This window comes from Prionailurus viverrinus, chromosome D3, assembly GCF_022837055.1.
Source record: "Prionailurus viverrinus isolate Anna chromosome D3, UM_Priviv_1.0, whole genome shotgun sequence".
NCBI classification, from domain to species: Eukaryota; Metazoa; Chordata; class Mammalia; order Carnivora; family Felidae; genus Prionailurus; species Prionailurus viverrinus.
In genome coordinates, this window is record NC_062572.1 from 28,390,031 (window position 1) to 28,415,940 (window position 25,910).

The following is a 25,910-nucleotide window of genomic DNA, read 5'->3' on the forward strand; positions in this document are numbered from 1 at the left end:
ACCAATTTGCATTCCCACCAACAGTGCAAGAGGGTTCCCGTTTCTCCACATCCTCTCCAGCATCTATAGTCTCCTGATTTGTTCATTTTGGCCACTCTGACTGGCGTGAGGTGATATCTGAGTGTGGTTTTGATTTGTATTTCCCTGATAAGGAGCGACGTTGACCACCTTTTCATGTGCCTGTTGGCCATCCAGATGTCTTCTTGAGAGAAGTGTCTATTCATGTTTTCTGCCCATTTCTTCACTGGGTTATTTGTGTTTCGGGTGTGGAGTTTGGTGAGCTCTTTATAGATTTTGGATACTAGCCCTTTGTCCGATATGTCATTTGCAAATATCTTTTCCCATTCCGCTGGTTGCCTTTTCATTTTGTTGGTTGTTTCCTTTGCTGTGCAGAAGCTTTTTATCTTCATAAGGTCCCAGTAATTCATTTTTGCTTTTAATTCCCTTGCCTTTGGGGATGTGTCGAGTAAGAGCTGAGGTCAGAGAGGTCTTTTCCTCCTTTCTCCTCTAGGGTTTGGATGGTTTCCTGTCTCACATTCAGGTCCTTTATCCATTTTGAGTTTACTTTTGTGAATGGTGTGAGAAAGTGGTCTAGTTTCAACCTTCTGCATGTTGCTGTCCAGTTCTCCCAGCACCATTTGTTAAAGAGACTGTCTTTTTTCCATTGGATGTTCTTTCCTGCTTTGTCAAAGATGAGTTGGCCATACGTTTGTGGGTCTAGTTCTGGGGTTTCTATTCTATTCCATTGGTCTATGTGTCTGTTTTGGTGCCAATACCATGCTGTCTTGATGATGACAGCTTTGTAGTAGAGGCTAAAGTCTGGGATTGTGATGCCTCCTGCTTTGGTCTTCTTCTTCAAAATTCCTTTGGCTATTCGGGGCCTTTGGTGGTTCCATATGAGTTTTAGGATTGCTTGTTCTAGATTCGAGAAGAATGCTGGTGCGATTTTGATTGGGATTGCATTGAATGTGTAGATAGCTTTGGGTAGTATTGACATTTTGTCAATATTTACTCTTCCAAACCATGAGCAGGAATGTCTTTCCATTTCTTTATATCTTCTTCAATTACCTTCATAAGCTTTCTATAGTTTTCAGCATACAGATCTTTTACATCTTTGGTTAGATTTATCCCTAGGTATTTTATGCCTCTTGGTGCAATTGTGAATGGCATCAGTTTCTTTATTTGTCTTTCTGTTGCTTCATTGTTAGTGTATAAGAATGCAACTGATTTCTGTACATTGATTTTGTATCCTGCAACTTTGCTAAATTCATGTATCAGTTCTAGCAGACTTTTGGTGGAGTCTATCGGATTTTCCACCTATAGTATCATGTCATCTTCAAAAAGCGAAAGCTTGACTTCATCTTTGCCAATTTTGATGCCTTTGATTTCCTTTTGTTGTCCGATTGCTGATGCTAGAACTTCCAACACTATGTCAAACAGCAGCGGTGAGAGTGGGCATCCCTGTCGTGTTCCTGATCTCAGGGAAAAAGCTCTCAGTTTTTCCCCATTGAGGATGATGTTAGCTGTGGGCTCGTCATAAATGGCTTTTATGATCTTTAAGTATGTTCCTTCTATCCCGACTTTCTCAAGGGTTTTTATTAAGAAAGGGTGCTGAATTTTGTCAAAGGCCTTTTCTGCATCGATTGACAAGATCATATGGTCATGATGGATGTTTTGAAGAGCAGCACACCTCAACAAAGTAGGCTTAGGGGAACCATACCTCGACAGAATAAAGGCCATATATGGAAAATGAACAGCTAATATGATCCTAACTGGGGAAAAACTGAGAGAAAAACTTCTTAGATCTTGCTTCTAGTTATCTGCTTCTCATTAGCACTGTTGGTTGTTAAGAAATTAATCTTAACATTTATTACATCCTACTTTAATGGAGACCAACTTCTCCTATACAAGTTTATGTGTCATCTCTTTTTTTTTTCACCCACTGCTCCATTTATCATTTTTGTTTCTTTCTTAACTAAATCCCCAAAGGTTAGATTTTTTTGTTCACAAATGTGTTAGGAAAAGCGTGGTCGGGACAGCTAGTGTCTGCCCCGCTCAGCTTCAGGTGGGGCAACTGAAAGGTTTGGGGCTGGATCCATTTGAAGACTTGTTCACTAACGTCTGGTTGTTGATGCTGGCTGTTGCCTGGGACTTCAGTTCAGGAGGCAGCAGAAACACTTAAACTGACACACCTGGACCCTCTTTGTGGCCTAGACTTCCTCACTAGATGGGGAGCTAGATTCCAAGTAAGCAGCCTGAGATACAGAGCAAGGCAGAATCTGTATCGCCTTTTGTCACCTAGGCTTGGAATACACACAGCATCATAGTCACATATTCTGTTCATTAGGAGCAAGCCACTAAGGTTGTTCCATGGTCTTTTTTTTTTTTATTGAATTAATATTTGAAACCTATGGACACCTTTAAAAAGCAGTATAATTTACCCACTGGCCACAAATGTTTGTATTCCTCCCACCTGAAAAATGCATTCACTCCCCTCCCCCTCCAATACCTCCTGCAAGTCTCAGTTATCATGGCATCAGGTTCAGGGCTTGAGTCCAAGATCTTACCATCTTAATCAGGTGCAGTGGGGATAAGCTGCCTGGGTTATGGTATCTAAAGTATAGCCCCTTGAGTGCAAGTGTTCTCAATATGAGGACTTGAGAACGAAAGAGACAGTTATTTACCACTCACAAATGCAACATTCTAGTCAACTGCTGAAGACTCTCCCATTCAGAAAAAGAAGATGGGAAGCACCCTAGTCCATAAGAGTTTTGAAATATAGCCTGATGCATGCTGTCAATTCTTAGGATAGGGTTTAGTCCTAACCACGGGAATACTTTCTCCATGTCTCTTCCCTTTCTTTACTCTTTGAGTTCTTGGTTCCTTCCTTTTCATAAGGAATGACCCGTATTTGCAGCTGTTTTTTCATCCTGCTTCCTCCCTGTGGGACTTCTAAGACCCAAAGGCCTCTTCTCCTTTTGCAAGATTTGGTCTCTTGTAGTCCAAGCTAGCAAATAGTATGTTTGCTACTATAAATCTCTTACCTTTTTTAGTTTTCTATAAATAGTACTGGATTTCATGCCGTGTTGTAGCAAAGCGACCCTCCCAAGTCCTTTTGAGATCAGCTTTTCATTTCAGGTTTCCTGTGAAGCTCTTTTATGACAATGCCTTTAAAATTCGTCTACTCTTGGGGCTCCTGGCTGGCTCAGTTGGTAGAGCATGTGACACTTGATCTCTGGGTGCTGAGTTTAAGCCCCATGTCGGGTGTGGAACCTACTTAAAAAAAATCTTATAGTCTTAAGATTCCCTAAAGAAATTGGAGGCATACCTTAAATCTTTCTGTTTTCCTGGTAGCACCCTGGATTTTCTCGTCACCCAAAAGCCATTTCTTCATGTTGGCATTATTTGCCAGTTCCACATGTAGAGAGGCTGTAAATGAGAAACAGATACTTGAACCCAGTAAGTCCTGGTTCCTTTCAGTTGCATAGTCTTTCTTTAGTTTCTCTTTCCTATCCGTTTTACTTTCAGGTATTTTGTAGCATGACTTCCCTTTCCTCCAGTGCCATTTTCTTCACTTGCTTAGAAACCCTTGCTGTCAGCCTCTTCACAGGCCATCAGGCTTCCACTAAGAGTCTTGTGGAGGCCCTGTTTGGGTCTCATTCTTATGCTTTTCTACATCTTTCCAGGTTCCACCTACCTCCCAGTTCAAAGGAAGTTTAGTTTTAGGTTTTTTTCAATAGCAGCACACCGGTTTTAGTATCAGTATCTGTGGTAGTAATTGACTGCTGCATAATAAGCCACCTCAAAGCCTAGTAGTTCAAAACAGCATTTATCTTGTTCACCAATCTTTAGTTTAGGCAAAGCAGAGTAGGGCAACTCATTTCTTCTTCATTTGGCATCAGCTGGCATAACTGGAAGCTGGAGACTAGAATCATCTAAAGGCTTGTTCATGCACGTGTTTGGCTGTTGAGGCTGGCCTTTGGCTAGGACGTTGGCTAGTCTCAGCTGGAGTATCTACATGAAGACTCACTAGGTAGCCTGGGATTCCTCACAACGTGGTGGCTGGGTTCTAAGGGTGAGCTTCCCTAGACAAAGAAAGTCAGATGGAAGCTGTATCACATTTTCCAAGCTGGCCTTAAAAATCACAGCAGTTCTGCATATTCTGTTCACTAGAAACCAGTTACTGAAGCTAGCATATATTTAAGGGGAGGGATTTTCACAGAAGTATCAACAAATTTATAAAACGACCACATCCACTCACCTTGTCTTACCAATCATATGTAATGGATGGAAGACCTTTCCAACTCAGCATCACTGAAACTCCAGCCAGTTTTGTTGTTGTGGTTGTTGTTGTTGTGTAGTATGATCTCTTATTTTCTAGAGTGTAACAAAGGATTACAAGATAACAGTATTGAAATAAGTTTTTATTTTGCCTCAAAAAAATATGTGGATTATCCAATTAAAGTTTTACCCTGGGAGATATGATTTCTTAACCTGGAGAATCATTTCTCCTGGGAATGCAGTTCAAATTAGCATTACAACATTTGCAGCTCAGAAAAAGGCCGTGGCATTAGAATCATTACCTATAGATTCACGAATTACAGTCTTATTTTCAGAGTCTTATCTTGGGACGTATTTTTGGACGCGCGCAAACATAAGTCAATATGATATTGCTAAAACTTCTTTAAAGATGATGGAGTGTGAAGATGGGGGAAGGGCTAAGAGACTTTCTCCTAAGAGGGGACTTATTTTATGAAAGAAAGATATGAAAGAATGATAGAAAAATAAAAGTATAGAATCAAGTGCAAATGTTGTGTAGTAAAGACAATGATAGCAAAGATCTATTTCAGTAACACCTGATGGCTTTAAGTTTGCTCTTGATTTTCTGAGTTGTTTAAGGTTCCACATTCTAAGACAGGTAACATTTTATTGCAAATGAGTTTATTTAAAATTTTGAATGCCTGGCTGGCTCAGTTACTCTTGATCTTGAGATTGTGAGTTCAAGCCTCACACTGGGCTTAGAGATTACTTAAAATCTGAAAAAAAATTTTGATCGTAGTTTTGAGTTAGACTCTTTTCACTCCACTTCCAAACTATAGTGTTTTATTCATGCAGGCTGATGTCCTTACAACAGATCTGGAAACTACATCTTCAAAAGGTCTACACCTGGATGCAAAAAATCAAATTCTTCAACAAGAGTTATTATCAATGAAAGCTTTCGAAGAAGAACGTGAAAAACTAGAGAGCAATAACAAGAAGTTACAACGAGAAGTAGTAAAATTGAAACAATTTATGGAAATGAATATGGTAGAACGCAGTCAAGTGGAACAGTATAAACGGGAGATTGAAGAAAGAGCACGACTGGACACAGTACAAAAATTACACGAAGTCAACCTGTTTTTACAGGTTAATTGATCTGTAATGTGCTTTCGTTCATTTCACTGCAAATTACATTTTGGATAGATGTATTGTACGGGTTTCCTCTACTTGCTTTATGGAAATTTGTAGATTTCTGGAGGCATTTGTTCCTCCCTTTAAAGATTTCAGTTTTCATCATTGTTCCTACTAAATCGAGAGGATAAGAAAAAACGATGATTTAAACAACTAGTCTCACTATGAAGAGGAAAAGAAAAATTATGATTTAAAAATTGCACTCTACTTGGATTATTCTTAAGTTTATTGTTGACTTTTAAAATTTTGTCATTGATTCTATTATTTGAATTATCAGATTGCGTGAATACTAATACAGGAATGATTGAACTTTAATTTTATAAATCATATTTAATTCAGTTGACATTGATGATAAATATTTTACACTCGGGCTTTTTTTTTTTTTCCTTTAAAATTGCTCTCTGAATCATTGACTCAGAACTAAAGGAAACAGGTATAATTAATTATTCAGATTATAGCTATTTAAAAACTCTCCTGTTAATTTGCTTTAGGCACAAGCAGCAGCTCAAGAAAACTTGGACCAGTTAAGAGAAAATGCTCATGCTTCAACGAGAAGTCAAATGGAACTTAGAATTAAAGATCTGGAATCTCAGGTCTCTACAATGAAGACGTCTCAAGAAGATTCTACTAAAACAGAGTTGGAAACCTACAGGCAACTCTACCTAGAAGAATTAAAAGTTAGAAAGTCCTTGAGAAGTGAACTGAACAGGTAAGCCAAAACAGAATCATAGACAAGAAATTTAGCTTATTCATTTGCCTCTAAAGCATAATTTCTGTGGAGCCAAGATCATGAGATGAGTAGGAAGTGAAAGCCAACTACATCGTGTAATTTTGGAAAATGATGTTTCTAAGTGAACTTACCTTTGAAATGTTAGTCCAGGACAGTTTGCATCCCTCCTATTCTTTTTGGTTTTACAGGACCTCTTCTCCCACCCCCCGCCCCCACCCCACCCCCCGCCCTGTATATTTTCCATTGATCGGATCTGCTAGTCTTTAAGTGCATTGTTTGAAGCTTTCTCATTTAGAAGCATATTATTATAAAATTGCTTGTCAGAAGTACCCTAAATAGAAATGTCGATGAGTTCATTTTTGGAAGATGACATCTTTAACCTAAAAGGTCAAGTACTACTACTACTCATCCTGGCAGCTTGGTACATTTATTCTCTTGATTGTGAACTTTGGTATTATTACTAGAGTGGGCCTTGAGACAAACTGTCCTTTATGGTTTTTCTACTTTACATAATGGCATACATGTGAAATACAGAAAGACTCAGGGCTGAAGGGGAGTAGCGTTCCCAAAGTGGCTAAAAAGAGCACCGTGGTGGGAGGGAGGTATGTGGAAGACTGAAGACAGAAAGGGCAGATTCTGCCTCCAGTGCCTTGGTAACTGTTATAAGCTAATTGCCTCTGTAGCTGTTTTAATTCTTTCTGATCACACATCTGCCATCTACTATCTCCCCTAGAGATTGTTGGTCTCAGTGATTCCTCGGTGTCAGATGCTCAGTTTCTTTGAGATAGTAAGTGAAATGTACAAGAGTGGTGAAAGCAAACGCTTGAAAATGTCTTTGAGGGATGGTTTATTTTTAGATCTGTAAACAGGTTTACTAAATATAAGTGTGTATATATACTGGCATCCTGAAGGGTGTTGTCAGTACAGCCATTCCAGAAGACAGCAAGTATTATTCGTTAAGCCATGTACATCACTGATAGCCACTTCTCTCCCTTCCCTAACTTGAATTGTTAGTTAGGGATCCCCCTGGAAACATAAGTATTTCTTTAGAACAATTTTAAAAGTATAATGTTAGATAGTAGGTGTGCTCTGTCACATGTTCAGTGTTAAAACACTGTTCAATGGCAAATGCTATTGACTATTATGGAAACTTAAAAAGATGTAAGTCATTTAGGAATGATTTAGGGAAAAAGAAAATGTATTTGTGTTTTTTAATCTTCACAGGACTAATGAGAGACTGTCAGAGAGTAATACAAGACTTCTTGCGGAGAGACAGCAGCATCAAACTTCACTCAGGACTCTTACTATGAGCCTAGGCCTGGAAACACCTTATTGTGGACATTTTGGAAATAATTCAGTGTTCAATGGAAACCTTACTCCAAGAAGAAACTTAGGGATTCCTACCTTAAACCCACGGCCGTCATATGCCTACTGGGAGACTTCCTTGTGGAAGGTTAGTTATATTATCTAGTTTTACTTTGGGTTTCAGATATCTGATATAATTGTTGCTTTTACTTTGGTGGAATTCTGAGTTGTTTAAGTATCTAATACGAAGTAAAAGTCATAATTATATATGCTAAGAAAGAACTGAGGTAAATTTTATATATATATAAATTTTACATATGTGAATATATATATATATATTAGTCCCTTGATCTCTCATTTCCAAGAGATACTTATTTTTATTTTATTTTAGCGAGAGAATGAGTGAGTGCATGCAGGGGAGGGGCAAAAGGAGAGGGAGAAAGAGAATCCCAAGCAGGTTTCATGCTCAGCACTGAGCCGAATGTGGGGCTCAGTCTCAAAACCATGAGATCATGACCTGAATCAAAATCAAGATTTGGACACTGAAAACAACTGAGCCACCCAGGTGTGCCACAAGAGACACCTAGTATTAACTGTATTCAATAAATATAACTAAACTGACCCATGTTAAATTTCTTGAAAAGCTTTCATTTAAATTTGATTTTAGAAAGTAAATGTTATTGCCTGTTGACCACAGGTACACTTAGATGCTTGGACTTATTTTCGGTTGGCAGTGGTTCATAAACATTTGAAGGTTTTGCTATCATCCAGTTTTTGCACCCCTGTATGTCAGTGAATGATCGTCCTCCACTTAACGACATATGAATGTTTACTATTTAAAAGAATCCCAGGGGGTTCCTGGGTGGCTCAGTCATTTCAGCGTCTAACTCTTGATCTCAGCTCAGGTTTTGATCTCAGGGTCATGAGTTCAAGTCCTGCATTGGGCTCTACACTAAGCGTGGAGGCTACTTTAAACAAAAAAAAGAACCCATGGTAAGTCCTTTTTCATGAATTAAATCAATTTGTAACACTAAAAAGTTTAATTTCTCTTTTAAGTTAAATTTTTGCTATTTTCTTACATGAGAATACATCTTTAATTGCTCTCTTACTTATGGCACTCTTTTTTCTTTTTCCTTTTTTTTGACGAATAGCACCTCTTTCAGTTTTTATAAAATATCTTGCTGAGCGATTGTAGAGCATTTTATAAATAGCTAAATCAAGCAAATATGTGAATTTTTAAAATGAAGCTTTTATTTCTTCAAATGAGTTCTTTGCCCGTTTCTCTTTTCTTTTTCTGGAACCCCTTGAATGCAAGTATTATTACACTGGATGTTGTCCCACAGGTCCCTTAACCTAGTCTCATTTTTAAAGTTCTTTTTTCTTTTTTCTTTTTTCTTTGTCAGCTTGGATGATTTCTACTACCCTGTCTTGCAAATTGTTGATCTGTTCTTCTGCATCTTCTTATCTGCTGTTGATTCCCCCTAGTGTATTTGTCATTTCTGTTATTGTATCCTTCAGCTCTGATTGGTTCTTTTTTATATCTTCTATCTCTTTGTAGATGTTATCACTGGATCCATTCATTCCCCTCCCAAGTTCACTGAGCATCTTTATGACCTTTACCTTGAACTCATCACTTCTCTCTGTTTTTTTTTCTTAGTTTTTTTTCTTAGTTTTGTTAGTTTTTTTTTTCCTTAGGTTTTGTCATGTTCTTTCATTTGGAAGGTATTCCTCTGTGTCCTCAGTTTGTCTGACTTTCTATGTTTGTTTCTAAAATGGTTTCTTTCAACTTTTTCTCTCTTTTGAGTGGGCGTTGCTTTTGAACAATGTACATTAGTTATGAAGTCAAGGAAGAAGAGAATGTTTCTGTAAGTGTTGTCTAGTCATTTTTCTTGGTGGAGCTGTGACAGGTGACACTGGGTAGGCGACAAGTAACACTGCTCTTCTCTTTCTAAATTCAGAACACAGGAGACAGGGAGATGGAGAGAAACTTAGCTTTATTACTAATACACACTAACGAATTGGAGGATATGATTTAGGTTATGTTAGCCACACTGGGCTTCCTCCCAAATTGGGCACTTCCCCACACAGTTGTCAATTGAGGAAACAAATGCTTGACACCCACCCTGGGGGCAGGGTGCTTACCACAGAGCTGAGAGCAGACCCAAATTCATGTTACTGTGGGCAGGCACATCTTTTCAAAGAGGAGACTCAGAAACACATAAGCACTGCCTAGCTCCTTCTCCCAAATTCACCTGTTAGGTAAGTCTCCCTTCCTGTCGGGAGGGAGAGAGAGAGAAGTCCAAATGTGAGAAGTGAAGGTTCACCTATTATTTCTGACTGGATTTCAATTATAAATAAAGTGAATTGTGTCTTTTGTACATACCAACTAATGATGAGAGGTTAGACAGAAGCATGCTAGATGGGAAAGAGAAATCTGTTGGGTTTTAAATTTTGCTGTAAATAACCACACCATGGGTTCACTCATTTGTTGATTGAGTTTGATAAACCAAATTTCTTTGGAAGAAATAAATCATTCTTTCAGGAAGAATTTCCTCAGTTTCAGCTTGCTTGCTTCACCTGAAGATTTTCTCTCTCAAGTTCTCTGTCCTGTGGTTTCAAACAGTTGTACTTAAAAATTGACTGCTACTAAAAGGAGTTAACATAATTTCTGTTCCTTTATTTTTATTCACGACTTTAAAATTTGTAATTTAGTTAGAGAGCAACTATCGTGTGCCTCATACCTAAACATTATTGAGCCACATGACAAAGTTTTATGTATTCATTTTCTCTGAGTTATACTTAAAATATACATATTTTTCCTGACTATGAGGAAGTAACTGGCATAGAACTCTAGCCTTGGTAAGACCGGAAGTGTATTCCTGGTCTGCATCTAGTTGGCTTCATGATCTCAGGCAAAGAACACTCTCTCTGAGCCCTTTTTGTCTATGACGCAAAATTCGGGATTTTGACTAAATTAGTGACTTTTATACCTTCAACATAATTTTTTTTCAAAGAATAGAACGTAATTTTTTTTGCATTAAACTGTATTGTGTAAAACAGAGAGAAGTAGAGCTGTCTAACAAAAGGAGAGATGGAGGCTATGGCTGTGACTTCCTTGTCCCTCAATCCTGCGGTGGGTGTCCCCATCCGAACCTTAGATTTCTATGGGCCATATTTGAATGCTAACAGTAATGAGAAAATCCTTCTAATTAAAAATTCTTTAAAAGTGTTCTTTGAATTAAAATTTGCTGATATATAGTTTTTCTGTGTATAATTTTCTCACCCTCTTATATTTCTGATAAATGGAAAGGTATACATAAAAGTACACATGTGTCCTTATTCATGGACTTGAAAGCTATTTTCACCATCGAAACACAGTTTTTACCTAGAAATAAACATAAAGGTCACAGAGGTAAATATTTAGGAAAAGAGCTTTTGGGGAAAAGATGCAACATTACCTTGGTAGTTCCTTAAGTCATGTCATGTAAAAAACGTGGTTTCTATTTTATATCGATATTATTAATAGTAATATAAAATTGTTTGAATAAAGCCTTCCCCCATCATCTGGTATTGAGTTATTAATTTTATAAGTCTGGTATAGTAATGTTGTCCCATTCATTTTATAAGGCCTGAATATAATGCTATTGTCAAAAAAGTGTTATGGTTCCTCAAAAACTTAAAAATAGATATTCATTAATTCCACTACTGCGTATTTACCCAAAGAAAATGAAAACACTACTTTGAAAAGTTGTGTGCATCCCTATGTTTATTGAAACATTGTTTGCAATAACCAAAATATGGAAGCAACCTAAGTGTCCACCGATAGATGAATGGATAAAGAAGATGTGTAATATGTATACAATGAAATATACCTCAGCTATCAAAAAGAATGAGATCTTGCCATTTGTGACAACATTGATAGACCTAGAAGGTATGCGAGGTGAAATAAATCGGAGAAAGACAAATAAATACCATCTGATTTCACTTACATGTGGAATATAAAAAAACCAAACAAGTCAACAAACAGAATCATAAGTACAGAGGACACATTGGTGGTTGGTAGAGGGGAGGTGGGTAGAGAGTAAGGACAAAATAGGTGAAGAGGAGGAAGAGGTACAAATTCCAGTTATAAAATAGGTAAGTCACAGGAATGAAGAATACAGCATATGAAGTATCGTCAATAATATTGTATTAATGTTGTATGGTGACAGAGGGTAACTACACGTACGGTAGTGAGCATAGCATAGTGTCTACAATTGTCCAATCTGAATTTGTATACTGAAATGAGTGTAACATTGTCTGTCAACTATCCTTCAATTAAAAAAAGGTATTAGGGAAAACAGTCTCTGAAAATATTGGGAAACATGTCAGCCAAAACATTTGTCCTCACACCTACATTTGTAAAGACATTGGAATCCTTATCACCAGTGTTGATTATGTTCAGTACGCTATTTTGGAGCCCGTTTGGGGCATTCAGGGAGAGGCTACCTTGTATAAGAAAGATCTAAATAAGAACATTCTAGATAGGAACAGTTGTAATATACAGTTGACCCTTGACCAACACGGTTTCGAACTGTGTGGGTCTACTTTACTTACACATGGATTATTTTTGGATACTGTATAGTACTGTAAGTGTATTTCCTCTTCCTTCTGTTTTTCTCAATGTCATTTTTTTTTGCCCTGGCTTATTCTACTGTACAAAACATGTACGAATCGACTGTTTATGTTACCGGTAAGGCTTCCGGTCAACAGTAGGTGATTAGTAATTAAGTTTTGGGGGGATGAAAAAATTATATGCAGGTTTTTGACTGCACCGCAACCCCTGTGTTATTCAAGGGTCACCTGTAGTTGGAAATATTCGTACACCTTTCATAAGTAAGTAGATAGCCATCACTTTAATAAGTCAAGTGTTTCCAAACTTGGTCCTAATTTGGAGAAAGGAAACAAAGTTACAATTGAAAATTGTATATTGTTTCCTTATCTCTAATTGAGAAAGTTATAAATCAGAAGCTAAATTTGAAAACTGTTGCAACCCTCTATTTTTCCTTTCTTCAAAGAGATTTTCTGAAATCTTTGTGTGCATATGAAAAGAAATAAGTGTTTTAGTCATAATACAGATAGCACTCAATTTTTTGCCAGTAGAATTTTCCACATGACAGCATGACAGTCCCACTTTCTTCATTTTATATGTATTTAAGAGTCGGTCTTGAAAAATTAACAGCAAAAGCATTCCTTCAAACTTTGTGTTTCTAAAAGTGAAAGAATGGAAAGCCCATTTTAAGGAACAATTCATTCAGGTAAAAAACTGATTAAACTTTCTTAAAGGGCAGGTTTTCTAATCATTTCCAAGTAATAATTCAGTATACTATATGATTCTTGTTTAAACTTTTTTGTACCAGTAAGATCAAACATCACCTTTCAGAGATTATACACATTCAATAGATCAATATTAATTGTGCTTTTTATCAGATTCACTTAAATAGCATTATACATACATATATATATATACACACACACATATATATATAATATACACATATTATATATACGTATACACACACACACACATATATACACACATATATACGTGTGTGTGTGTCTGTATGTATCTGTTCTCCATTACCTACAACTAACATAAAATAGGTAGGAATTTATTTTACTCATGTGATTGTCTTTCTATGGAAGTAATCCCTAACTTTGGTTTAATCTCTACAAGTATTGTTTCAAGACCACATGTCGTAAGCTATATATAATTCCTACAATGCCTTTTGTTTACCTTACACATTCTAAATAATATTTGACTTATCTCAGATGCAGCGCGAGTTGGAGAAAGGAGTAACCAGAGCACTAGAAGAAGGTATGTTGCCAAAAATGTATGAAGTTAGATATCATTGATTTCTGAAATAAACTATAAATAGTAAATGGCATCCCTTTCCATTGTTTGGATAATGGATACTGCATTCACATTTTTTTTGTACATATCTAATAAAAAATGTAAAAGCATGAGCATAATGAAGAACACACTTCCTCATTTAGTCCTCATGTTCCATAGCTCTTTTAAAATCTCCCAAAAGTCTAGGGGCACCCAGGTGGCTCAGTCGGTTGGGCGACTGATTTCAGCTCAGGTGGGTTCAGACCCTACAGAGGGCTCTGTGCTGAAAGCTCGGAGCCTGGAGCCTGCTTCAGATTCTGGGTCTCCCTCTCTCTGTGCCCCTGCCCGCTTGTGGTTTGTCTCTCTCTCAAAACTAAACGTTAAAGAAGTTTTTTCAATCTCCCTAAGTCTGTATATCTGTTATTATTTCTGGCGATAATCTTCCTTCACTGGTGCCATCCCTATGGAGCTGTCAACCTGCACAAGTCTCAAAAAAGGTGTGCTTTATCAAATTGTTGTTTCCGCTAGTGATAGAAGACCCAAAAAGCCAAAGTCGTTTTAGTAATGCTTGGTTAAGTAAGTAGAGGTCATGTAGCTGTCACTTGACAGGTAACGGGTTTCAATCTTCACTCATTGACTTTGTCATTGCTTTTGCCCTTGGGTGAAACTTCAAATTCCTTAGCATGGAATGAAAACACCCAAATCAGTTTGCTTCTTGCCAGATTATTCAGCCTTGTCTCACTATTTGCCCTACTCCGCTGCTTTGCTCTAGCACCTTGTCAAACTAAACTACTCATAATTGCACAAGTGTTCTTCCTCACATCTAGCTCTTTCTATGTGCTTCTTCCCTCTACCTAGCATACATTTTCTTGTCCTTCAGGTGTCAGCTTACATATCACCTTCACCAAAAAGCAGACAATATTGATGCAAAACTGGGATGTCCCTTCTGTATGTTCCAGTAGTGCTGTGTTTTATACCTGTCACTTACATCTGTATATCAAGGAAGGTGCTGTTCAGAAATGTTTGGAAATGCTTGTTTGATTTTTCAGTTTATCGTTTATGATTGTTCAGGGTGGACTGTGTCCTCATCTTGTAATTTCATCTTGTAATGAAAAAACCAGAAACTCTGATATTTATCCACAATAGCAATTTATTCAGTGTGCAACCCTGAGCAAAATATATTGAATACTAATCTTGGGTTTCATAATGCAGTTGTACATAGTTACTTTTCAATTTTCTTGACACCTTTTCATAAAGGCCCCAACTTTCTTTTTTTTCTTTTTCTTTTCTTATCTTTTCTTTCTTTTTTTTTTTAATTTTTTTTAACGTTTATTTATTTTTGAGACAGAGACAGAGCATGAACGGGGGAGGGTCAGAGAGAGGGAGACACAGAATCTGAAACAGGCTCCAGGTTCTGAGCTGTCAGCACAGAGCCTGACGCGGGGCTCGAACTCACGGACCGCGAGATCATGACCTGAGCCGAAGTCGGCCGCTTAACCGACTGAGCCACCCAGACGCCCCATCTTTCTTTTTTTTTTTTAAGGACTTGTAGTGAAAAGTATTTTGGAGACAGAAGATAATTCTTTCTTTTCCTCTTCAGTTGCTCCCGAGTTTGAACGAGGATCCTGTAGAACTCCTTTAGTATCCACTGATGATTCAATTCTAAATCAAGATCCAGTATGGAAAGCGTCACGAGAATATGTACAGACTTTGAACAAAAATTATATGATTTGAAAAATAAATAGAAAAAATTTACTGGGTGCTTACAAAACATTTTCATTGTTTCCCAAGTGAACACACTATATGGAAAAATCTTGATTAAAGGAAAATGTTTTTGTGTCATATGTGTGTAATGAAAATCTGTATAATATTTTAAACTATGTTTCTTGGCATCTCATTAACTTTTAAGCACATTTTGTACGTGGAAACCAGCACTAGAGGGTTTGACATACATCAGACTGTTCCATTCCCTGCTGTTTGAACAGCACCCAGACAACCAAGTTGTCATTAATACTTCAGTAGTGTCCATGGATGACTTTTTTGTATTTTCCAATTTTTACCACTATATGTGGGCCTAAAGATTTAGATGTTAGTTTGATGTATTCCTGCTATGGCTATTGCCAATGTTTGCACATACTAGAATTTTTTATAGAGCCATAAAACCTATTTATAATTTTAATTGTAAACACTGATTCATAGCTCTTTCCACATGGAGAAATGAGATTTGCCTAAGGCTTTTCACCTTTTCTATTTAGTTAGTTAGTTAGTTATTTTTGATTTGCTTTTTGGAAACAAAGTTAGAGAAAAGAAAAAATAGAGAAACAAAAAAAAAAGAACTCCCCCCCACCCCCGCTCCAGAGCCATTTGCAAGTAAATTACTAATGGGATGCCTGATTCCTGTAGCATTTAAAGCCTACAAGTCAGTACATTCCACATAACTACCATACAACCTTCACAATCAGAACATTAACTCTAATACACTTGTCGCTTGAACAATGGGGTTAAGGGCTCCGAGCCCTGCCCCCCACAGTCAAAAAGCCAGGAACTTTTGACCCCCAAAGACTTAACCACTGCTACTACCAATGATCTTTTGTATATGATATGTATCGTACTATATTCTTAAAATAAAGTAAGCTACAGAAAAAAATACCGTGAAGAAAATTATAAAAGAAACTACATTTCCAGTACTGAAAAAAAATCTGTGTGTAGTCAGTGCACCCATTAGAACTCTTTTGTTCAAGGTTCGGTATAATTCTATCATTTATTCCTCATAATTCTTTAAAGTTTGCTCACTTATCTGTAGTATACGTAATACCAAGGAAGGTCCTGTTCAGAGCCATGTATTGAAGTCAGTTGTGTGTCTTAGTCTCTTTCACTCTAGAACAGTTCCTTTGCCTTTCCTTGACTTTCATGACTTTTAACCTTTTTGACGAGTAAATTCCAGTAATGTGGAATGTCTTTCAATGTGGATTTTTCTTAGGTTTCCTTATGGTAAAATTCAGATCATACATTTTTAGCAAGAGGATCACTACAACCTACTCTTTTCCTTGCATCCTATCATGAGACCTACAATTCTGATTTGTCCCAACACTGGGATATTAATGTTGGCCACCGGAGGTAGTATCTGCCAGGTTTCTCCCCTGGAATGTCAACTTTCCACTTTCCAATTATTTAGTATTTTGTGGGGAAGTACTTTGAGACACGTACATATCTCCTTTCGCAGGCCACCTCTTCTGCAGACGGTTTGCCCCCCTGCAGGTTCTGAAAACCCATGCTGGACTATTCTTCCCCTGTGCAGATGCCTCCCCACCCTGTCCAGTCTGTGATACTTCATTATTCTATATCATTCACTTTTCAGGGATGCTCTCACTTGAGCTCCAACACTGTGCAGGGTGACTGTCCCACACATAATGCCTTCCCCATTCTGTCTAAGCTCCAGCACCTCACTCTGGACCCCCACAACTCCATGCCTCTGTTTCTAGGACTGGGAACTAAACTGTTGGGGATGAGAAAGAAGAAAGGAAGGAAGGGCTCCACAGGTCTTCTTTAATCAACTTAGCAAGTTCTCCAAAGCCGTTTCTCATTGGAATTGCATTGAATCTGCCAAGAGTTTGTCAGGAAAGACATTTCTTATACTGATTTTTCCAAACAACTAGTCTTTTAATTGTCTAAGCTTATTCCCCACAATATATTGTTTCTCACTCGAGTGTCTTATCTGCAGATTGCTTTGGATTTGGGCATGCAGCGACATATCATCTATAAATAGTGGCATTTTCGTTTCTTTCCAATTCCTAGAGCTTTCATTTTTTTTCTTTCCTACTACAAGAATGACGTGGAGTAAATGTGAGGATAGTGAGTGTTCATGTCTTCTTGAAATTGCAACATGTAAAACTAGTTGTCTAGAACTATGTAGATAGTGGGGTTTTTTAAAGTGTATATCTTTTATCAGTCTCTTAGTTTGCTCTTGCTGTTTACAACAGATCACCATCAACACAGTGTCTTACAGCCACACACATGTATCTCACATTTGTATGGGTCAGAAGCTGAGCAATGGCTTAGCTGGGTCCTTTGTTCAGGTTCTCACAAGGCTGTACCCAAGGTGTCCGCTAGACGGCGCTTCCCCATTTGGGTGCTTCGATGGGGAAGAATCTGCTTCCAAGCCCATTGCGTTTGTTTTTAAGAGAATCTCCTGGTCACTGTATGACTGGACTCATTTCCACAGCTCTTTGCTAGTTGTTGGCTAGTTGGAGGCTTAGGTCCGAAGCATTCCCAGACACTTGTCTTACTGCTTTTGGGCTGCTCTAACAAAATACCATCAGCTTATGAAAAAAAGTTTTATTTTTCACAGTTCTGGAGGCTGGGGAGTCCAAAATGAATGCACTGGCAGATTCAGTGTCCAGCGACAGCCTGCTTCCTGGTTCATGGACGCTGGTCTTCCTGCTTGGCGCAGGGCCACGGTAGCTCTCACAGCCCTCCTTTATAAGGGCACTAATCCCATTCATGAGGGCTCCACCTTCATGACTTAATCACTTCCCAAATCTCCCACTTCTTTTTTTTTTTAATTTTTTTTCAACGTTTATTTATTTTTGGGACAGAGAGAGACAGAGCATGAACGGGCGAGGGGCAGACAGAGAGGGAGACACAGAATCGGAAACAGGCTCCAGGCTCTGAGCCATCAGCCCAGAGCCTGATGCGGGGCTCGAACTCACGGACCGCAAGATCGTGACCTGGCTGAAGACGGACGCTTAACCGACTGCGCCCCCCAGGCGCCCCCCAAATCTCCCACTTCTAAATACTATCACGTTGAACATGAAGACTTAACACATGAGTTTCGGCGAGTGGGTACACAAATATTCAGCCTAGAGCAAGGCCGTTCCTCGTTTGTGGCCACGTAGACTTCCTCCATATGGCCGCTTAGTTTAGGAGGCCAGCAAGGAGAATGTCACTTCAGAGAAGGCTCAGTCCTCCTTGAAGGGTGTTCACGTGATCAGATCAGGTTTGCCTAGCATAATCCTCCTTTTGGTTGACTCTGAATTAACTGAAATAATTAGGTCCGCAACATTCCTTTATCTTTGTCATATTATCATAGCTAGAGTCAAGTCATAGATCTTAAGAGAAAAGAATTATACACAAAAGGCGACCACACTAAAGGGCAGATATTACGGAGTCACTTAGGGTCTTTCTGCTACAAGTATATTGAGGAAGTTCCCTTATAATACTAGTTTTCTAAGTTTTGTCATGAATGAATATTGAATGCTAACAGATGTTTATTTCACATCTATTGAGATAGGTTTTTTTAACTGTTTATTTTTGAGAGAGACCAAGCAAGCTCTGCGCTGACCGTGGCAAGCCCAATGCGAGCCCCACGTGGGGCTGAAACTCACACACTGTGAGATCATGACCTGAGCCTAAGTTGGATGCTTAACCGACTGAGCTACCCAGGCACCCTGAGATGTGTTTTTAAAATATTTGTGAATGGGGGAGGGGCCAAGATGGCGGAACAGCATGGAAGTTTTGTGTGTGTCTCGCATCCATGAAATACAGCCAGGCCAACACGAAACCATCCTGCACACCTAGAACACTGATTGGAGGACTAACACAACAATCTGCACAACCTGAGCCACAGAATTCAGCAGGAATTTACCCCAAAGGAAAGAGCATGAAGAAACGACAGCCAGGGATTTAACCCACACAGATAGAGGCAAGATGTCTGACCCAGAATTTAGAATCACGATAATAAGAATATTAGCTGGGGTCCAGAATACATTAGAACCCCTTTGTGCAGAGATAAAAGGAGTAAAAAATAGCCAGAATGAAATTAAAAATACTATAACTGAGCTGCAATCACGGATGGATGCAGTGGCGGCAAGGATGGACAAGGCAGAACAGAGATTCCGTGATATAGAGGACAAAATTATAGGGAATAACGAAGCAGAAAAAAAAAGAGGGAGATTAAGGCAAAAGAGCACGATTTAAGCATTAGAGAAACCATTGACTCATTAAAAAGGAACAACATCAGAATCACAGGGGTCCCAGAAGCGGAAGAGAGAGAAATAGGGGTATTAGGGTAATGTGAGCAAATCATAATGGAAAACATGTACGAAAGCTGGGGAAAGACACAGACGTCAAAATCCAAGAAGCACAGAGGACACCCATTAGATTCAACAAAAACTGACCATCAACAAGGCATATCATAGTCAAATTCACAAAATACTCAGGCAAGGAAGGAATCATGAAAGCAGCAAGGGGAAAAAAAAAAAAAGTTCCCGAACCTCAAAGGGAAGACAGATCAGGTTTGCAGCAGACCTACCCACAAGAACTTGGCAGGCCAGAAAGCAGTGGCGGGATATATTCAGTGTGCTGAATCAGAAAAATATGCGGGGGAGCCTGGGTGGCTAAGTCGGTTAGGCGTCCGATTTCGGCTCTGGTCGTGATCTCGCGGTCTGTGAGTTTGAGCCCCTCGTCGGGCTCTGTGCTGACAGCTCAGAGCCTGGAGCCTGCTTCGGATTCTGTGTCTCCCTCTCTCTCTGCCGCTCCTCTGCTCATGCTCTGTCTCTGTCTCTGTCTCTCTCTGTCAAAAATAAATAAACATTAAATAATTAAAATAAAAAATTAATGCAGCCAAGAACTCTTTATCCAGCAAGGCTGTCACTCAAAATAGGAGAGAGAAAAAGTTTCCCAGACAAACAAAAATTAAAGGAATTTGTGACCACTAAACCAGCCCTGCAAGCATTTTTAAGGGGGACTTTCTGAGGCAAGATGAAAAAAATTACATATACATACATACATACATAAATATACATACACACACATATATACATATACATATATATGTGTATATATGTATATATATATATATCAAAAGCAACAAAGATTAGAAAGGACCAGAGAACACCACCAGAAACTCCACATCTACAAGCATCATAATGGCAATAAATTCATATCTTTCAGTACTCACTCTAAATGTCAATGGACTCAATGCTCCAATCAAAAGGCATAGGGTAACAGAATGGATAAGAAAACAAGGTCCATCTATATGGTGTTTACAGGAGACCCAGTTTAGACCTAAAGACACCTTCGGACTGACAATAAGGGGATGGAGAACCATCTATCATGCTAATGGTCAACAAAAGAAAGCTAGAGTAGCCATACTTATATCAGACAATCTAGACTTTAAAATAAAGACTGTATCAAGCGATACAGAAGGGCATTATGGCATAATCAAGGGGTCTATCCACCAAGAAGACCTAACAATTGTAAACATTTATGCGCCAAATGTGACAGCACCCACATATGTAAATCCATTAATCACAAGCATAAAGAAACTCATCGATAGTAATACCATAATAGTAGGAGACTTCAACACCCCACTCACAGCAATGGACAGATCATCTAATCAAAAGAATCAACAAGGAAACAATGGCTTTGAATGACACACTGGACCAGATGGACTTAACAGATATATTCAGAACATTTCATCCTAAACCAGCAGAATATACATCCTTCTCCAGTGCACATGGAACGTTCTCCAGAATAGACCATATACTGGGACATAAATCAGCCCTAAGTGAGTACAAAAAGATCGAGATCATACTGTGTGTATTTTCAGACCACAACACTATGAAACTCGAAATCAACCACAAGAAACAATTGGGAAAGGTAACACATTCTTGGAGACTGAAGAACATCCTACTAAAGAATGAATGGGCCAACCAAGCAGTGAAAGAGGAAACTGAAAAGTATATGGAAGTCAATGAAAGGGATAACACCACAACCCAAAACCTCTGGGACGCAGCAAAGGTGGTTATAAGAGGAAAATAGATAGCAATCCAGGCCTTCCTAAAGAAGGAAGAGAGATCTCAGATACACAACCTAACCTTATGCCTTAAGGAGCTAGAAAAAGAACAGCAATTAAACCCCAAATCAGCAGAAGAGAGGAAATAATAAGGATTACAGCAGAAATTAATGCTATAGAAACAAACAAACAAACAAACAAAAAACCCCACAAAAATACCAGTTGAACAGATCAATCAAGCCAGAATCTGGTGCCTTGAAAGAATGAACAAAATTGATAAACCACTAGCCAGTCTGGTCAAAAAAGAAAAAAAGGAAAGGACCGAAATAAATAAAATCAAGAATGAAAGAGGAGAGATCACAACCAACACAGCAGAAATAAAAACAATAATCAGAGAATAGTATGAGCAATTCTATGCCAATCAAATGGGTAATCTGAAAGAAATGGACAAATTCCTAGAAACATATACACTACCAACACTGAAACAGGAAGAAATAGAACATTTGAGCAGACCCATAACCAGTCAGGAAATCGACTTAGTAATCAAAACGCTGCCAAAAAACAAGAGTCCAGGGCCAGAGGGCTTTCCAGGGGGAATTCTCCCAAACATTTAAGGAAGAGTTAGCACCTATTCTCTTGAAACTGTTCCAAAACATAGAAATGGAAGGAAAACTTGCAAACTCTTTCCATGAAGCCAGCATTACCTTGATTCCAAAACCAGTCAGAGACCCCACTAAAAAGGAGAACTATAGACCACTTTCCCTGAGGAACATGGATGCAAAAATTCTCAACAAGATATTAGCCAACCGGATCCAACAATACATGAAAAGTATTACTCACCACGACCAAGTGGGATTTATACCTGGGATGTGGGGTGGGCTCAATATCCGCAAAACAATTAACGTGATTCATCACATCAAGAAAAGAAAGGGCAAGAACCATAGGACCCTCTCAATAGATGCAGAGAAAGCATTTGACAAAACACAGCATCCTTTCTTGATAAAACCCTCAAGAAAGTAGGCAGAGAAGGAGCATACCTCGAGATCCTAAAAGCCATATATGAACAACCCGACGCTAATATCATCCTCAGTGGGGACAAATGGGAGAGTTTCCCCCCTGAGGTCAGGAACAAGACAGGGATGTCCACTCTCGCCACTGTTACTCAACATAGTATTGGAAGTCTTAGCCTCTGCAATCACACAACACAAAGAAATAAAAGGCATCCACATCGGCCTGGAGGAAGTCAAACTTTCCCTCTTCACAGATGACACGACACTCTATACAGAAAACCCCAAAGATGCCACCACAAAACGGCTAGAATGGACTCATGAATTCGGCAAAGTTACAGGATATAAAATCGATGCGCAGAAATCGGTTGCATTCCTATACACCAACAATGAAGCAACAGAAAAAGAAATCAAGGAATCGATCCCATTTACAGTTGCACAAAAAGCCACAAAATACGTAGGAATAAATCTAACCAAAGGGGTGGAAAATGTATGTACTGAAAACTATAGAAAGCTTATGAAAGAAATGGAAGAAGACACAAAACAATGGAAAAAGAGTCCATGTTCCTGGATAGGAAGAACAAATATTGTTGAAAGGTCAATACTACCCAAAGCAATCTACATGTTCAATGCAATCCCTATCAAAGTAACACCAGCATTCTTCACAGAGCTAGAACCTATACTCCTAAAATGTGTATGGAACACGAAAAGGACCCGAAGAGCCAAAGCAATCTTGAAAAAGAAAACCAAAGCAGGAGGCATCACAACCCCAGACTTCAAGCTATACTACAAAGCTGTAATCATCAAGACAGTATGGTACTGGCACTAGAACAGACACTCAGATCAATGGAACAGAATACAGAACCCAGACATGGACCCACAAACCTATGGCCAACTAATCTTTCACAGATCAGGAAAGAATATCCAATGGTGTAAAGACAGTCTCTCCAGCAAGCGGTGCTGGGAAAACTGGACAGCGACATGCAGAAGAATGAACCTGGACCAAGTTCTTACACCATACACAAAAATAAACTCAAAATGGATGGAAGATCTCAATGCAAGACAGGAAGCCATCAAAATCCTCGAGTTGAAAGCAGGCAAAAACCTCTTGGATCCTGGCCGCAGCAACTTCTTATTCAACACGTCTCCGGAGGCAAGGGAAACAAAAGCAAAAATGAACTACTGGGACCTCATCAGACTAAAAGGCTTCTGCACAGCGAAGGAAACAATCAGCAAAATGAAAAGGCAACTGACAGAAGGGGAGAAGGTATTTGCAAATGACATATCAGATAAAGGGTTACTATCCAAAATCTACAAAGAACGTCTCACACTCAACACCCAAACAACAAATAATCCAGTGAAGAAATGGGCAAAAGCCATGAGTAGACACTTCTCCAAAGAAGACATCCAGATGGCCAACCGACACATGAAAAAATGCTCCACATCACGCATCATCAGGGAAATACAAATCAAAACCACACTGAGCTACCACCTTACGCCTGTCAGAGTGGCTCACATTAACAACTCAGGCAACAACAGATGTTGGCAAGGATGTGGAGAAGGAGGATCTCTTTTGCATTGTTGGTGGCAATGCAAGCTGGTGCAGCCACTCTGGAAAACAGTATGGAGTTTCCTCCAAACACGAAAAATAGAACTACCCAACGACCGAGCAATTGCACTACTAGGCATTTATCCACGAGATACAGGTGTGCTGTTTCGAAGGGACCCATGCACCCCATGTCTATAGCAGCACTATCAACAATAGCCAAAGTATGCAAAGGAGCCCAAATGTCCATCGATGGATGAAAGGATACAGAAGATGTGGTATCTAGATACAATGGAGTATTCCTCGGCAATCAAAAAGAATGAAATCTTGCCATATGCAACTACATGGATGGAACTGGAGGGTATGATGCTAAGTGAAATTAGTCAGTCAGAGAAAGACAAAAATAATATGACTTCACTTGTATGAGGACTGTAAGAGACAAAACAGATGCACATAAGGGAAGGCAAACAAACATAATATAAAAACAGGGAGGGGGACAAAACAGAAGAGACTCACCAATATGGAGAACAAACTGAGGGTTGCTGGAGGAGTAGTGGGAGGGGGGATGGGCTAAACGGGCAAGGGGCACTAAGGAATCTACTCCTAAAATCATTATTTCACTCTATGCTAACTAATTTGCATGTAAATTCTAAAAAATAAAAAATTAAATTCAAGAAGTAAAAATAAAAAAAAAAACAAAATAAAGTATTTGTTACTGTGGGGAATTACATTATTTGCTCATGTTACACCAACTTTGCATTTCTCTGACTAACTGAATATAGTTGTGATTTCATTCGGTTTTTATCATTATTTTATTTTATTTTTTTATGTTTATTTTTGAGAGAGAGAGAGACCGAGCATGAGCAGGGGAGGGGCAGAGAGAGAGGGAAATGCGGACTCTGAAGCAGGCTCCAGGCTCTGAGCTGTCAGCACAGAGCCCGACGCAGAGCTCAAACTCACCAACTTCGATATCATGACCTGAGCAGAAGTGGTCACCCAAATGAGCCAACCAGGTGCCCCTATTTTATTTTATTTGGGAGAGAGAGAGAGAGAGAGAGAGAGAGAGAGACAGAGCACAGAAGAGTGGGGGAGGGGGGCAGAGGGAGAGAGAGAGAGAGAGAGAGAGAGATACTGAAGCAAGCTCCAGGCTCGATGCGGAGCCAGACGCAGGGCTCAATCCCGTAACCCTGGACTCCTGACCTGAGCAGAAATCAAGAGTCGCATGCTTAACCCATTGAGACACCCAGGCGCCCCTCGGGGCCTACATTTTCATTTGGCACTGGGCCCCACAAATTCTGTCACTGCAAAGTCCCCACCAGGCCACGTCCCCGATGCCCTTGACCCCACCCACACACTAGTCTCCCACAGAATGAAATGCAAACTCCTCTCTGGGCCCACAGACCCCACCAAACTGGTCCTCGAATCTTTGCTGCCCTCGCCGCCCTCGTCCACTGGGCTCCAGTCACAGTCCCCACCTTTCCGTCGCAGGGTGCTCCCACTGGCTACTCCTTGGCCTGGAATGTGGCTGCCTGCTCAGAGGGGCCTTCCTGGGCCTCCAGCTATAGTGGCTGTCCCCTGCCCGGGTCTTCTGCTCCCCAGCACTCACAGCGGACGCTAGCCGGCTCCTTGTTTACCTCTTCCTGGTCTGTCTTCCCCACCCACACCCTGGCGCTCAGAATGTCCACAGGAGAGCAGGGTCATCTTAAGCCTGTAAGCCTCACTCACAGGTCACTGGTCGAGGTGGCGACCCACCCCCTAGGACAAAGCCTGGCCGGGAGCAGTACTCCCTAAACAACTGTTGTGTGACAACACACCTTGCCTGAGAAGTGATGACAGACTCTGAATGACAAGTACCTTCTAGTGTGGGGCGGCAGGCCCAGCCAGTGCGAGCCCAACCTGGCAGGGTGTTCTCCCCTGATCCCAAGCCCAGAGAACCCACCCCCCCGCCCCCCCCCCCACTCCCCACCTGGATCCTCAGTGCCACTGAGATCAGCAAAGGGTGTTGGGCAGTGCTAGCCCCTCCCACCAGGCTCCCCCCTCCCCCAGGGGGACAATGTACAAAGGGCCACTTCAGCAAGGAGCTTCAGCTCCATCTCTAGCCCACAGGCCTGAGGTGGGGGAGGGGGGGGAGGGTGTGCCCCAGCCATCCTCTGTCCTCAGGGAGCCTGCTCTAGCACAGGGCCAGGAGGGTGAGAGATTCAAGC

The 25,910-nt window shown here is 39.8% G+C and overlaps 1 protein-coding gene and 1 long non-coding RNA gene across 2 annotated transcripts in view; one reads left to right on the forward strand and one right to left on the reverse strand.

Annotated features, from left to right (window-relative positions):
- The window catches only part of LOC125149402 (ankyrin repeat domain-containing protein 26-like), a 107,727-nt gene extending 94,245 nt beyond the window's left edge, over positions 1–13,482 (forward strand). The window contains 4 exon segments of the mRNA XM_047828302.1: positions 5,116–5,406; positions 5,943–6,160; positions 7,406–7,634; positions 13,298–13,482. Coding sequence (XP_047684258.1) covers positions 5,116–5,406; positions 5,943–6,160; positions 7,406–7,634; positions 13,298–13,381 — 822 coding nt within the window. The 3' untranslated portion in view covers positions 13,382–13,482.
- Positions 8,660–11,197, reverse strand: LOC125149415 (uncharacterized). Its single transcript, XR_007145909.1, has 3 exons — positions 10,770–11,197; positions 9,629–10,093; positions 8,660–9,434 (listed from the first exon to the last, which is right to left on the reverse strand). It is a non-coding gene; the product is annotated as an uncharacterized LOC125149415 (long non-coding RNA).
- Positions 13,483–25,910: the final 12,428 nt, after the last annotated feature.